This window comes from Benincasa hispida, chromosome 12, assembly GCF_009727055.1.
Source record: "Benincasa hispida cultivar B227 chromosome 12, ASM972705v1, whole genome shotgun sequence".
Lineage (NCBI taxonomy): Eukaryota > Viridiplantae > Streptophyta > Magnoliopsida > Cucurbitales > Cucurbitaceae > Benincasa > Benincasa hispida.
The window spans coordinates 55,307,423-55,321,968 of NC_052360.1; the positions used below are offsets into that span (position 1 = coordinate 55,307,423).

The 14,546-nt window shown below is 34.1% G+C and overlaps 1 protein-coding gene across 1 annotated transcript; it reads right to left on the bottom strand.

The window, feature by feature from the left end:
* Positions 1-9,781: 9,781 nt before the first annotated feature.
* LOC120067684 (probable serine/threonine-protein kinase WNK9) lies at positions 9,782-13,405 on the bottom strand. The gene is made up of 7 exons (XM_039019218.1): positions 12,949-13,405; positions 12,804-12,841; positions 12,482-12,709; positions 12,173-12,393; positions 11,931-12,088; positions 11,415-11,853; positions 9,782-11,311 (listed from the first exon to the last, which is right to left on the bottom strand). Exons 1-7 carry the CDS (start codon positions 13,027-13,029, stop codon positions 10,254-10,256), a joined length of 2,223 nt encoding a protein of 740 aa, XP_038875146.1. The 5' UTR covers positions 13,030-13,405; the 3' UTR covers positions 9,782-10,253.
* Between the last annotated feature and the right edge of the window lie 1,141 nt (positions 13,406-14,546).

The following is a 14,546-nucleotide window of genomic DNA, read 5'->3' on the forward strand; positions in this document are numbered from 1 at the left end:
TATATTATGTCCACTCGATATAACCATGATTAGTAAGTTAACCCTTCATAAGTTGTTCGTAATAACGGGTGGGTCAAATGTCTGTTATACCCCTGAGATTACCTCTTGTTCCTTAAGTCCCACTGATCTTCTAATGAACAATTGATTTGTGATCCAATCAATAAACCAAGTCTCTCTCGGGCCAATGAGAGAGTGGAGCCCCTTGTTCAAGACCCAGAGTCAACACTTAAGGGAACAACCTCCCTGAAAGCGGGTAGGAGTGAATTTCGTCTTGCACCCTATGTCCCCAGCTATCTACCTGACCTTACCCTTGAAATGGGAGTTTATTGAGCCGGCGCTATTGAGCCAACCCTCACCTATGAAAATCTAAGGATAATCTCGAATAAACAGGAATTCATAATTAGCTCAGGATTAAGGTCAAGTTACTTAGGATATCGCTTTGAAATAGTCAGTCTTAAATAGTAAACAACATTATAAAGTAAGAATGACTTATTTCATGGTCCGATTTTGTACAGAACCCATTTGCATAGGACGCCCCCGCTCTTCATGTCATAATATGTACGAATTAAAATCACTTCGTTTGTAGCACTTTACAACTCTTTGTAACAACTACAGAGTATGCACATCCAATAGTGTTATCAGAATAAGGCACCCACCTTATTCATATACTATAGATCATTTTGACTATTTACTCGAACCTGATCCACTTTTATGTCTCTACATAAAATTCAAGTACTCATGTAAAAGTCAAGGAACTTTTAGGTTTATTGGATTTCTAATAAGCAATACATATATTCAATAACAACTTATTGAATTTTTAGAATAAGTATTATTATTTACAAACCACGAGTTTTAGAACATAAAATCCAACAAACTTCCACTTGGACTAAAACTCCAGTGGTAACTTATATATCCAATATATAAGACTGAGTTTCTGAGTTTTATAGAGAAATACAATAAACTAGAGCATCTCATACCCATGGTTTAACATTTAATATCCCATACCCGATATTTCTCTCACTTGCCCTAGGTTATTTACTTGGTATTCCTAATCTTACTAGGTGATTCTCAAACACTTTAGCCGAGAGAATCATTGTAAACATGTTAGTGTACAATAGACCTTTTATTAAACTATATGAGGAATGCATTTTATTCTCAATAATGACCAGGAAGTCATACTTTCCTCCCACTACATTGAGGTACCCTCAACGAAGAAGGGCACTGGAAGAGAAATTGCCCTTAGTAACTAGTCTGCCTATTTAGCTTTCTCTGTTCTATTCTTAGCAAGATACTGAGGGCAATTTCTCTTCCAGTGCCCTTCTTCGTTGCAGTGGAAACACTTTCCTTTATCTGTAGTGTTTTTCTTGCCTTTCTTTCCAGCGGGTTTCTTCTTCCCTTTCCCTTTGTTCTTCTTAATAAGAATACTCTTACTCTGTGAAGAAGAAGCAACATTAGGCTTGGAGGACGTTCCTCTCTTTTCAACAGTAGTAACGTTTACTTTTGATTCCAGACCTTTAGTTCTCAACATAGTCTGGTAAGCTTGTAGCTCATTCAATAGAGTAGTCGAATTGTATTCAATTTTATTCATGAGTGCGTTAGTGCAAAACTGCAGAAAACACTTAGGAAGAGATTATAGAATAAAACCAACATCACTTCTCTCGTCAACAACAACGTCGTTCACTTCTGCCACATTAAAGTGGACCATCATGTCTAAGACATGTTCACGAATAGAGACCCCTCTTTCATGCGACAGTTGTAAACGTACTTGATAGCATCTGCCTTAGGAAAAAAGACGGTTGCCTGAACATCCCTCGTAGAGATTCTATAATCTCTTTGGAAGTACTTAAATCCTCATGTTTCTTTGCCAAAACATCAGATATGCTGGCAAGGATATAAGCACGGGCTTTATCATTTGCCCTCATCCATCTATCATACGCATCCCGAACAGTTCAGTTTATGTTAAAGCTCGGAATGGAAGGACAATCTTCTGTTAAGACAAACCGTAAATCATCTATCACAAGTATAGTATTTAAATTTGATTTTCAGGTTGCATAATTATTCCCGATCAGTTTATCAGACGCCAACAATTGTACTAGTGAACTCGTCATTATGAAATTATAAACAAATTCTATAAGTGAATTTCTTTTAAATCCAATCAAGTTCTAGCAAAGTAATAATATACCCAAGATTATTTTTCCAATGATATTACAGCAAGACATTCTTAACTAAATACCATTTCCAGAATAACTCATATTCCAATAGTCATTTAGCTACCGCTTTTGGTCAGAAATTACTAACTCTTTAGTAATTCTGCAAGTGTAACCCTCCGTTTTCAAACTTCAGAGGTCGGCCAACTATGCTACCGAAGTGGAGAGTCAAAGTTGGAAATTGACCTAAGAAATCCTATCCATCTCTGGATTTTGAGTTGTTTCGAATCCTATGTTACAACCCTCCGTGGGGATAACCAACGTTAAACGACTAGCAAAGGGCTGCTTAAAGCACACCAGCAAGCGCAACATAGGAATCTCACGATCCAAACTAACGGAAGAGACCGCAAGATATGTTGACACATTTTCTTCACCCACTTACTATAAATAATTTTCCCCATTTACCTTGTTATTGACTCATACATACACTTTTGGAGGTCACTCCCAGGGTGACACGAAACGTCATATGAATCTCACGGTGTAAACTATATGGAGACGTGACAGTTGAAATCTATATATCGTATATTGACTTCTACTTGAACAACTTCCCCTTATTCATCAAAATCTAGATTTATGTTAAAAAAAAAAAACTTTCCGTATGGAGGTCACTCTTAGGGTGACACGAAGTACCGCTTAAATTTAGATTGTGAACTCTTAAGGACGTGAGAGCTAAAAATAACATATCGTATATGTTATTAATCTCCCACTGAAGTGTTCTAATAACTTTATCATATAGAAGTTATTAAACTCTCATTGAAGTGTTCTATTAATTGGGTAAATTTATACTTAGGTTCTTTTCGGCTAATAAAAACAACCCTAAGTCTAAGTGGTTTATCCAAGTATAATACTTATAAATGGATTTAAATATACTATGTCTAGATGATAAACCGTTTTATTACCTCACATCGCTCACGTATGCTCATAAAACCGGTTAACAACGCTCAATAATTCGACCATAATCCCTAGGTAGGAGGTGTTCCATAGACCTTCAACTTAAGTACCCCCAGCCTTCGATAGGATTATATACTGGTTGAGTTTGTAACCCGAGTTTTACAAGTTTTAACGACCTATTTTAACTATTAAAATGAGTGGTTAACCTATGTGAGCATGCAACTATTCTTTGTTATGGATTTTAAACATCTAACCCAATTTTATAACAACTTACAAAATTTTAGACATGCTAAACATCCACAACATACATCAAAGGCATTCGATATTTAATATAACACTTATATTAAATAAAAGAAACCTTAACATGCATACTATATATTATAACGTATTATAACATACTTTCCATGGATGTAACATGCTTTCTACAGTGGGATTTTAAATCTACATGGCATATTGTATGCATATACAAGATTTATTTAATTATAACATACATAAAATGTATAAATAATTAAACACAAACTGATCTGGTTTTAGTTTTGGCATAAACAAGCAAACAAAAGCCTAATTATTACAAAACAACTTCAAAATCGCTTCCGGACCGCTCGAACCGCTTCAAATCGAACCCAAACAGCTTGAACCAAATTAGAACAGCCTGAACCGGACCAACTAAAAACCTTTTGAGGCTGAACCGGATAGGACCTCAAGAAAACCGATCGAACCAGTTGCTCTTGGTCCATGCTAAAAATCTCACTGAGGCTCATCGTGTAGCACTGAAGACTATCGTTTAGCACGATTGTCTAGTATTTGCATGATTGTGTAACATCATCGCATAGTGCTTGACCAAGTTACACGATCGTGTAGTGTCTTCCATCTATCGTATAGTGCCATCGTTTAGCACTGGTCAAAACTACACAATCGCTTAGCGCATCTTCTTGATCGTTTAGCGCACGTACAAAGCTACACGATTGTGTAGTGCTATCACATAGCACCTCTTCACATCGTTTAGCTGCCACGCAAAGCTACATGATCGTGTAGTGCCATCGTATAGCACTTCAACGCATCGTTTAGCTCCCACGCAAAGCTACACGATTGTGTAGCGCTATCGCATAACGCCTCTACAAATTATTTAGCTCCCGCAGGTACACGATCGTCTAGCGCACAACATTTCAACGCTCGACGCCCGTAGCTACACGATCTTCTAGCTTTTATTCACATCATTTAGTGCCCGTAGCTAGACGATCGTCTGGCATTTAAACCTCAATGACGATATTTGAGTAGAGGCTGAAAAACTAGAATCTACAACTCGGTCTTCTTCACTTGTTTCTTCAATTACAACTTAATTTCAACTCTAATGACTCCAAATAAATTACAGACTCTTGAGAACACATATAAGCTCATCAAACAAGAGCCAATTACAAATTTAATCAAGAAATTAAAGAGAGATTAAATGCCAAAACTCAAAAAATCATATCAGTGCACCAACTTCATATAACTCATAAAAAACACCAACCACACCAAAATTAAACCGAATTGAATGCTTAAATGATGCTCTGATACAAATTGTTGGAATGTATCAGCAAACAATGGAAGTAACAAGGATTAATAAACACTCTAATTCATTAATTTTGGCAGAAACTAAAGCATGCTCTTGCAGAAACAAGTGGGTTTCAAGTCATACCTGAAATGTCTATTTTACCCCCGAGGTTACCTCTTGTTCCTTAAGTCCCACTGGTCCTCTAATGAACAATTGATTTGTAATCCAATCAACAAATCTAGACCTTCTCGGGCCAATGAGAGGGTGGGGTCCCTTGTCCAAGACCCAGAATCAGCAAGGGAACAACCTCTCTACTATCCCTGAAAGCGAGTAGGAGTGAATTCCTTCTTGCACCCTATGTCCCTAGCTATCTACCCGGTCTTACCCCTGAAATGAGAGTTTATTGAGCCGATGCTGTTAAGCCGACCCTCACCTATGCAAATCTAAGGATAATCCCGAATAAACAGGAGTTCATAGTTAGCTCAGGATTAAGGTCAAGTTACCTAGGTCATCGCTTTGAAATAGTCGGTCTTAAACAGTAAACAACATTATAAAATAAGAGTGACTTATTTCGTGGTTCGGTCTTGTACAAAATCCATTTGCACAAGACGCCCTCACTTCTCATGTCATAACATGTACGAATTAAGATTACTTCATTTGTAGCACTTTACAACTCATTGCAATAACTACATAGTAGGTCGCATCCAATTGTGTTACCAAAATAAGGCACCCAACTTTGTTCATAAACTATAAATCATTTTGATTATTTACTCGAACCTGATCCACTTTTATGTCTCCACATAAAGTTCAAGTACTCATGTAATAGTCAAAGGACTTTTAGGTTTATTGGATTTCTAATAAGTACTACATATATTCAATAACAGCTTATTGAATTTTCAGAATAAATTTTATTGTTTACAAACCACGAGTTTTAGGATATAAAACCCAACAATTTTGGGGCTTGAACAATGTGGTGCCACACGCTCTCCTAACCCGAGAAGGGTTTGATCATGGTTGGACTATGATCTATTGTTCATTAAAGAGATCAGTGGTACTTAAGGAGTTAGATGTAACCACAGAGGCAAAACGATAATTTTGGCCTAGCTATACTTACGAGCAATTTGTGAAGGGTCATCGTACTGTTAATTGGTTATATCCAATGAACACAAAAATATATCTGTAGTGCGAAGAGTGCAGCTATCAGTCTTTAGTGGAGTGTCTGACAATTAACGGATGGTAAATAATTTAATTAAAGATTTTAATTTTTTATTCGCATACCATTGAAATTTCAAACTATAGGTCCATAAAGTCTCCTCGGTAGCTCAACAGGATTTAATGAGAATTGGTGTTTGGATTAATTTGAATTGTTCAAATTAATTGAGACAATTAATTATATATGATAAGATTAATTAATTTTAATTATATATGATAAAATTACTATAAATATTTGATACATTATAATATTAAGTAATTGTGAGAGGAAATAAATTTTTGAATATGATTCAAATATTGATTATATGAATTGGATTCATATAGTTTAATTAATGTAAATCTAATTTATATTAAATGTTATTAGTGAGAGCAAAGAAACTATAGGTTATATTATATATGATACAATATTAAAACTATATATTATATGTTATATTTGATATAACATATAGTTTAATATATTTTATATGATAAGTTAGTTACGTATTAATATAAATTAAATTAAATTAAGTAAATTAATTTAAATAAATTAAGGGATCCCCTATATTTCTCTCCATTTTTACGTAGGGGTTTGCAGAGTACTTCGTCTTGTTCATCCTCCAAAAAGATGGAGATTAGATTTTTAATACAGAAGAGTTTTGTGAAAAAAAAAAATTGCTTTCTCTTCCTCTCAATTTTCTCTTTCCTCACCAAAATCACCGGAGCATCACACTTCCTGGATTCTCACTAGAAAATATTGAGGTTCCCAAGTGGTAGTGTCCAGTCCATTTGGCCCATTTGGATTTCGTTTGTGGTTTACAAAGAGGAGAATAATTCGTGAAGAAAGTCTTCAAAGGTAAGGGTTTTCTAAACCCAATTTATTTTCTGCATTTTCTGTTTAAGCATGTTGTATTGTTTCAATTCAAATGCATAATTCGTTGTTAAAATAATCAATTCTGTAAAAAAAAAAAGGGATTTGAGTAGATCCGCTTCCGCTCAAGGATCCCCTCACTAGGGTTCCTTCATTTTCATCTTGGTCTTTAAAATATGTTGGTTGTGCAATTCTTTCCAATTCCTTCCTCACAGTTTAAAAAGAAAAGAAAAATGCTAAAGTATTCAGATCTGAATGAAATGTTGCTTCCATAATAAAGATAATTTGTTATATTTAAGAGACAATTACTCTTAAAAATCAAGTACTAGAATAAGTAAAATTGAAGATGACGTGAATTTGTTAGGCTCAAATTTTCTCATGTATTTGTTAGGCTCAAATTTTCTCATGTATACAAGATTAATTTACTATTGTTTGGTTTTCTGTGATATCATTCATATAACAATTCTCGTAGTTTCTCATACAATAAAACTTTGGACATAGCTCTCATGGTTTTCTTCTAATTTCACCCAAAATGCCCATATCTATATGTTGGAATGTCTTGAATCTATTATCTAGTCAGTAAATTCGGATTCAAGGACGATGCACTCTAGCGAGAAATGAGGGACAATGCCCTGAAACCTAAGTTTCATATGCGTTTAAGTTATTCACGTCCTAAGTTCTAAAGGGATGCACTAATATAAACTCTCTAACCCTCTCTATATGTGCCACTCCAATCTTTATTATCCGATATTTCTCTTTAATAATAAACTAACATTTTTCTCTCTGTTCGTGGATGTAGGTAAACACACTAGTAATTAACCATGTAAACCTTTGCATAGATCTTTACACTTTACATTTTTTTCGCTTTCTTTATTTTCGATTTCATAACAGTAACAATAGTGATGTTATCCTTCACTTTAGTCGCTCCAACAAACACAATTTGAAATTTGCCCAAACATATTAGTTCGGTGATATTTTATCAAAATAAGTTCTATACCCATAAACTTTATCTCACAGCACACGTAATTTAAAACGTGTTCTAAAGTCAAATAAAGGAATCAAATATGATCAAAAGTGAGAGACAAAGTAAAAAAGAAACATTGAAGTTAATTTTAGATTAAAGTTGAGGTGAATCTAGGCCATATTCTGGCCTAGCTACTTTTTTCTCCGAGTTATATTGAAATGAATGTGGTTGGAGAATGACAAAGTTGAACAAAATGGTCATAGAATTGTTTGGTTCCAAAGGAACATGCTTTGCTGGTGGTACGGATTCCCTCCAACTCTTCTTTCCCTTTCTCCTATTTAATTCAACGTGGGAGGGCTGCCTTTTGCACTCACTTTTAACAAAGACATCTATGGAATCTCTTTCCACTTTATTGCAGCACCCACTCATGGCTATGGACGAATTTAGTCTCACATACATTTAGAAATACCATCAAAATGTTCAAAGTAATTGTTTTAGTTCTCTAATCTTATCTCAAGACATAAGTTTCTATTTTGTCTCTTGTATTTTAATATTTTTTTTATATACTCCCATAGGATGTTCCGTAAAATTGGTGTTGGATTTTGATAAAATATTGAATTGTAATCATCCAACATCTTGAAGATTTAATAAAGTGATAGGCTCCAACCACTGTAAAAAGAGTCTATACCTTTAATTTTTAATCATACCAATTTGAAGTATTTGGAATACTAGTAGTGGTATAATGTTTTGAGAGAGTACTTTTGTAATTGGAGTTAGAGAAAGATCTATGTGTGATTCTGATAATTTTTCACATAGTGAAATTTCTTTCTAGCCTGTAATTTTTTTCCGTGTGGAGTTCTTTTATTTTTGTATTCACAATTTTATTTTATTCTTTTTTTCTAATAATTGGTTGATGATAAATTTATTTGACACGACATTCAATGAGTTAAGCCTAGGAAAGTTCGTAAGTCCTCTTCTAAAATTTTGATGAAATTTACAAGAACTTTAGTTTTTCTTTTCACGTATGGCTTATTATTCCTTTAAAATTTCTATATATCGACCCCAACAGTAACTTTATTCTTCACAAAGATGTACAATTCTTCCTCTAATTTCCACCAACCCACTAACAAGTAACTCTTAACCTTCATGCCCCCAACATTCCTTTACAACCTGACCATATCACCTAACTCATTTCATTTCAAACGACTTGTAAAAGTTATTACTATCCTCACAAACTGATATAGATCATTTATACATGCTTTGTATTCATTTAATGCTTCTTAGAAAAAAAAAATTAGGAGATCACTCTACATAAAATTGTTCTAAGTCAAGCACACTAAACTTTGAAGTTTCTAACAATTAAGCCACTAAGCAAAAAAAAAGTCTTTTTAGTAGATAGTAACTATAAATTCTTTTAAGTATTTATTAACTATATTTGTATGTCCTTGTTGATGTACCTTTCTCTATTTGAGCATTCCAATTGTATCAGATAAGTTGATTGACAACTAGATTTAACATTCACGAATAGAAACCATAAAGGTTTATACTACACGAAACTTTTTATGAACCATAAGGTTTATACTGAAAATGACACATAAGCATTATTAAGCACTAAAACATATATTTAGCTTAAATTATTACTAAATAAGTACAAGACATCTCCTTAAAAAAAGACTAAAGTAGGCATTATTGTACCCTTAGTGATACAAAAAAGTCTATTATATCCAAATCAACTAAAATGTATTAGAATATCTTAATCATTGTTCAAAAAGAGGCCAATTCTTATTCATGTTGAGATACCAACTTATTTTATCATTTAAATTTGTTAATTCTTAACCTCAAATTCAATAAGGTGCCATTTGTGCAACTTACCTTGTGGTGGACTATTATTGTTCACTTAATGTTTAGGTCACCTATTATAATAATGAAAGTTTTCAATTATTCTAACTCACATTTAGCATCGTGTTTACTACTTTGTCATCCTCTCTCCTCAATTGGTAACTCAGACGAAAATAATCTACATCCCAAATACAAACTATTATGACCAAGCTAAAATATTTTGTACACCAAACACATATTATAACTCATAGAGTATGATAATTTATCGATTATAATAACTAACTCAATGCCTCAAAAAGAGTCCTAAGAGTCTACATTAGAATGGCAAAAAAGAGGTGTATTTTCATATTTGTTTTCAAAGTTTGGTACAGAGCCACAACAGCCTCACATTAAAAGTTATGGAGTGGCTTTAATATCCAACCAAGTTGGCCAACTTGGAGCTTCCAGCCGCAATCAGGCTCATGGCATATTCAATATAAGCCTTCAAGGAGTCACAAGGGACCATTCCACTTTGGCTCAAAATGGCATCTGAGCTTGCCAATTGACAAGCAAATAAGGCCAAACAGCTCATAATCTCAAAGGGGATCTACAAATTCAAACAAATGGGCTCTCTTTTATGAAAGCCTTGGGGATAAGAAAGAGCTTTTGGAATGTATTTTTCCCTTGTTGGGACTTGAACTATATCTAGTTATACCATTTTGTTGTTGGGGCTAATGGAATTAGAACATGTGAAGTATTGGTGAGTTTCACTAGATGATTCTAAAAGTCTATGGCATCAACAGGAAGTGAGGTTGCTCTTTGAAGAGAATGAGGAAACAATGTTCCTGTATAGAAACTCTTGGCAGTAACCATCAGCTCAGGACTACTCGGCTTGTCGACAACGACTTTGTTGTCTTGAAAGGTTTGGTTTTCCAAAATGTTATCAGCAGCTACATTGGGGGAATGTGAAGTGATATTCTTGCCAAAGGAGAGAGATGTTAGTACAGGCTTATTTTTTGCTGCTTCATTGAAGTTTGGTGAAAGCAAAGATACCGAAGCTCCGCTGTCGGTCTCAGCGAGGTTGGGATTTGGGTGCAAGCTAAGAGATTTTGTCTTGACTCCTAACTGTTGATCCCTTAGCTCTCTTAACTGCATTTGATATTTAGCCTTGAGCCATCTTAGTTCTTGTCGAATTTCGTTCTCGTGATCATCGACAAAGGACAGCAAAGGATTTGATGAGCTAGAGTTTCTTGTTTGGAATTCCATTTGATGAACATTATTGTCCATATTTACATTACTTTCTTCCTTCTCGAGTTTCGGCTGTTCTGATGTTCCATGTGATTCATTGCAAGATTCTAAAGATTCTTGAGAAACTATATCTGGTCCATCTCGTTGCGCCCAAATATCGGCATAATGGATATCGCTTGAATTCTCCAATGTTCTATGCAAGTTTTCGTCTCCATTGAACTGTTCTGACCCCTCAACTTGGTATGTAATCTCTTCAAAACGTCCATGGATAGAAGCACAACCATGCTCTTCAGAACACTGAAGAATGTGCAGGTTCTTCGTCGCGGGATTATGTGGCGAAACATAATCCAAAAGAGAACTGTTTAAAGCACAATTGTGACAAACATTAGAATCAGTGCAATCTGGAGTTTCCTCCGATCTCTTTCCCCTCTTCCATTCTGGCACCAATGTAGCAATCTCACCATCTATCATATCAGCAATCTTCTTCACATCTTGATCGGTAATGTCAAGCTCAGAAACCATCTCATTTGCAACACTCAAAGCACTATCGTTTTCTAAATCAAAGGGAAAGTAGATGTTTCGAATTCGACCTGCAAGACAACATATAATGTTATCCGTAGTTTGAATACAATATGATACAATTAAACTTACCGCAACCCATCAACTTAAGGTTTTGAGATTCATTCTTATTACCTTCTTTATCTGCAATCCGGAGTCGTAGAAAGATATCGTCGTCGCCTCTTCTTCTCCCTTTAATAGTGATATCAACATCTGCCAAATGCTCATCCTCTTGACAGGAGAAAAGATCAATTTCACTCGCTTCGTTATCAATCAGACAGTAATCCAAACCATTCCCAGCCTCATGACCAAAATAATTCACATACCCATTATCCAAAGAACCATGAGGAATTCCATAAAAAGGCCCTCCTCTGATAAGGGAATTGTTTACTTCATCATATTCTGAATAGTAATCTATTGGCCTCATTAAAGAATCACAACCATCAATTTGAAGAAAAGGGTCATTCAAAAGCTCCCTAGCAGACAGCCTAGTAGATACAGTAGCCAAGCATTTCTCGACGAAACATCGAACCTTGAGATCCTTTACCTTATACAAAGCATCTGGTTTCTTCCCCTAAAAGGAAAATGTAAGAAACTAGCACCATAAAGAACAAAACTTGAAGAAAATGAATATGAACATTGAAGTCTTACAGAGATAACTTTCTTGTAAATTTGAGCAGGGTGGGTGCATTCACTGTATGGATATTCAAAAGTAACCATCTCTAAAATGCACATTCCAAAAGAATATATATCAACCAATTCATTATACTCCTCTTCATAAATCTCTGGAGCCATAAACTCTGGTGTTCCTGAAATGATGAAAAATCAAAGCGAGAAAGTGAGAATTTTATGCTTCAAATCCCATCTTTGGCTGAGATGATTCAATGACTTACCAACACATCGAGCTACATAGGATTTACGAAGAATAGCAGCAAGACCGAGATCACCAATTTTGACTTCCCCTTGATTCCCATTTACAAAGATATTGTCACATTTAAGGTCTCTGTGGATTACAGGAGGGTCATGGCTGTGAAGATAGAGAAGCCCTTTTAAAATCTGTCTACACCAATGCTTCACAGCTCTGATATTCACTCTCTTATGCTTTAGCCTATATCTGCAGAGACAAATTTGGTCAAAGAAAAGATTTTTAATAAAACCCATTTGAGAAAACAAAGAAAAAAGCCATGGAAAACAAAACTCACTGTCTAAGAGTCCCAGAAGTAAACATCTCTGTAACAAAGTTAATGTTTCTATTTGCAGTGTCAACCCAAGAGGAATAAAATTTCATTATGTTACTGTGTTTTAAGGTCTTCAACAAATGGATTTCTCTATACAGCCTTTCGAGATCTTCAGGAGTTTGAAGAAAATCACAAAGCTTCACTTGATTCCACGCCACTTCAATGCCATCGTATTCATCGAAAGCTCTGTAACTGTTTGACAAAAACCCCATTAAAGAAAAGGCTGAAATGTGGGGGAAAACAAGAAAAAAACAAAAAAACAGAGGATGTTCTTTGTTCTTCTTACACTGTCTTCGATGCTCCTTTGCCAAGAACTTCATTGTACTGAAGAAATCAATGAAACACAAAACACAAAACACAAAAAAGGGTTTTTAGTAAAAAATCAAAACTCATGATTATGTTTCACAAAACACGAGATTACTGAAACATACTCTTCCATATCTTCCGGTGGGATCAACTTCAACATATTCAGAGTTGTCTGTTTCAGAATTTGTTATTGTAGAACCATTCATTCCTTAACAAAGTTATGATGTTTCTTTGGTTGTGCTGAGAGGATTTGTGGAATTTCAGAATGGAAAAAAGGGAAAAATAGAAGAGAAATTTTGAAATGGGTTTTGTTTGGATGAGAAAAAGAGAGAGAAAGAAAGAACAAAGAAATAAAGCCTAGGAAAGTTCACCAAGAGGACAAGGCTTAATTGCCAACTACTCACAGCCAACGAAGCAGAGGATTTCTGAAACAAGGCAACCCCACTAAATAATCTGACAAATTAAAAAAAAAAGAAAAAAAAACTCTCTTTTTCACTCTTGCTCTCTCTCTGTTTCATCACGAGCTGTAAAACCCTAAAAAAAAACTCAATCTTTCTAGGACCATAGAAGGAAGTTATGAAAATTATGTGGTTTAAACTTTTAACAAAATTTTCTTTTCTTTTTTTCTTTTTTTTTTTTCAAGATTTTTCTTCTTTCAAATCACGAAAATCTTCTGAAAACTTACTTTGATTGGAAGTGCTAGAAGAAAGAAACAACAAACCAATCTCATCTCTTGTTGGTTTGTCTTGCTTTTTTTCCTTTTTAAAGTGTAAAAGGTTTAAAAGAAAGGGGAGATTTTTATTTTGTACTCCAAAAAATCCAAAAGTAGGATACTTTGTAGTTCGTTTAGGCCTTTTGTTTGTTTAGTTTTTTTGGGTTTAATTTTGTGAAACTCAAACTAACTTTCATTTCATTTATGATAACATGTCTTGTCTTTTGGATTGGTATTATGTGAATTCTTCTCCCCACCTATTTAATGCTATGAATTATTTTTGTGTTCTTTGGGATTTACTCATCTAATGCAAAAAAAAAAAAAAAAAAAATGTAATGGGAGTAGTTTATTTACATCAAATTTTCCTATTTATAGATTCAACATTTCAGATAAGTTTTGTTTAGTAATTAGATTTTTAAGTTTGTATATCTTTTAATTTTTAATGAATTGAATATCTCCCTAAACTTTCACTTTTGTTTCTAATAAATCTTTAAGAAAAAATCTTATATGTTCTTAAACTTTTAATTTTGATCATAGATCCTTAATTATTATTGTTATTATTATTTTGAGTAGCAGGTCTTCACCGATTCAACATATTTTAAAATCGACATACCTACTAAATATAAGAATTGAAAGTTAAGGTTTGATTAGACATTGAATTCAATTTTATGTTCAATAAGTTGATATGGTTTTAAAACTTTCTAATAAGTCAGGACCAAACAGACACAAACTTGAAAGTAAAAACTTAATTTGTAATTTTACTAAAATTTATCAAAATGATCATAGTTTCGTGATAAATTGTCGTTCATAACTTTATGTCATCATACCCCACTTTGATATATTAAAAAGTTTGGCCAAATATTTATTTAGATATTGAAAAGGAAAAAAAAGGGGGGCATAGCATAGCCATGCAGATAAATTTTATGAAAAAGTAAACTTTTCTTAAATGTTATCATTAATATTAAGAAAAAATGTAGATTTGGTTACATTTTGATAATCCTATTCTCACAT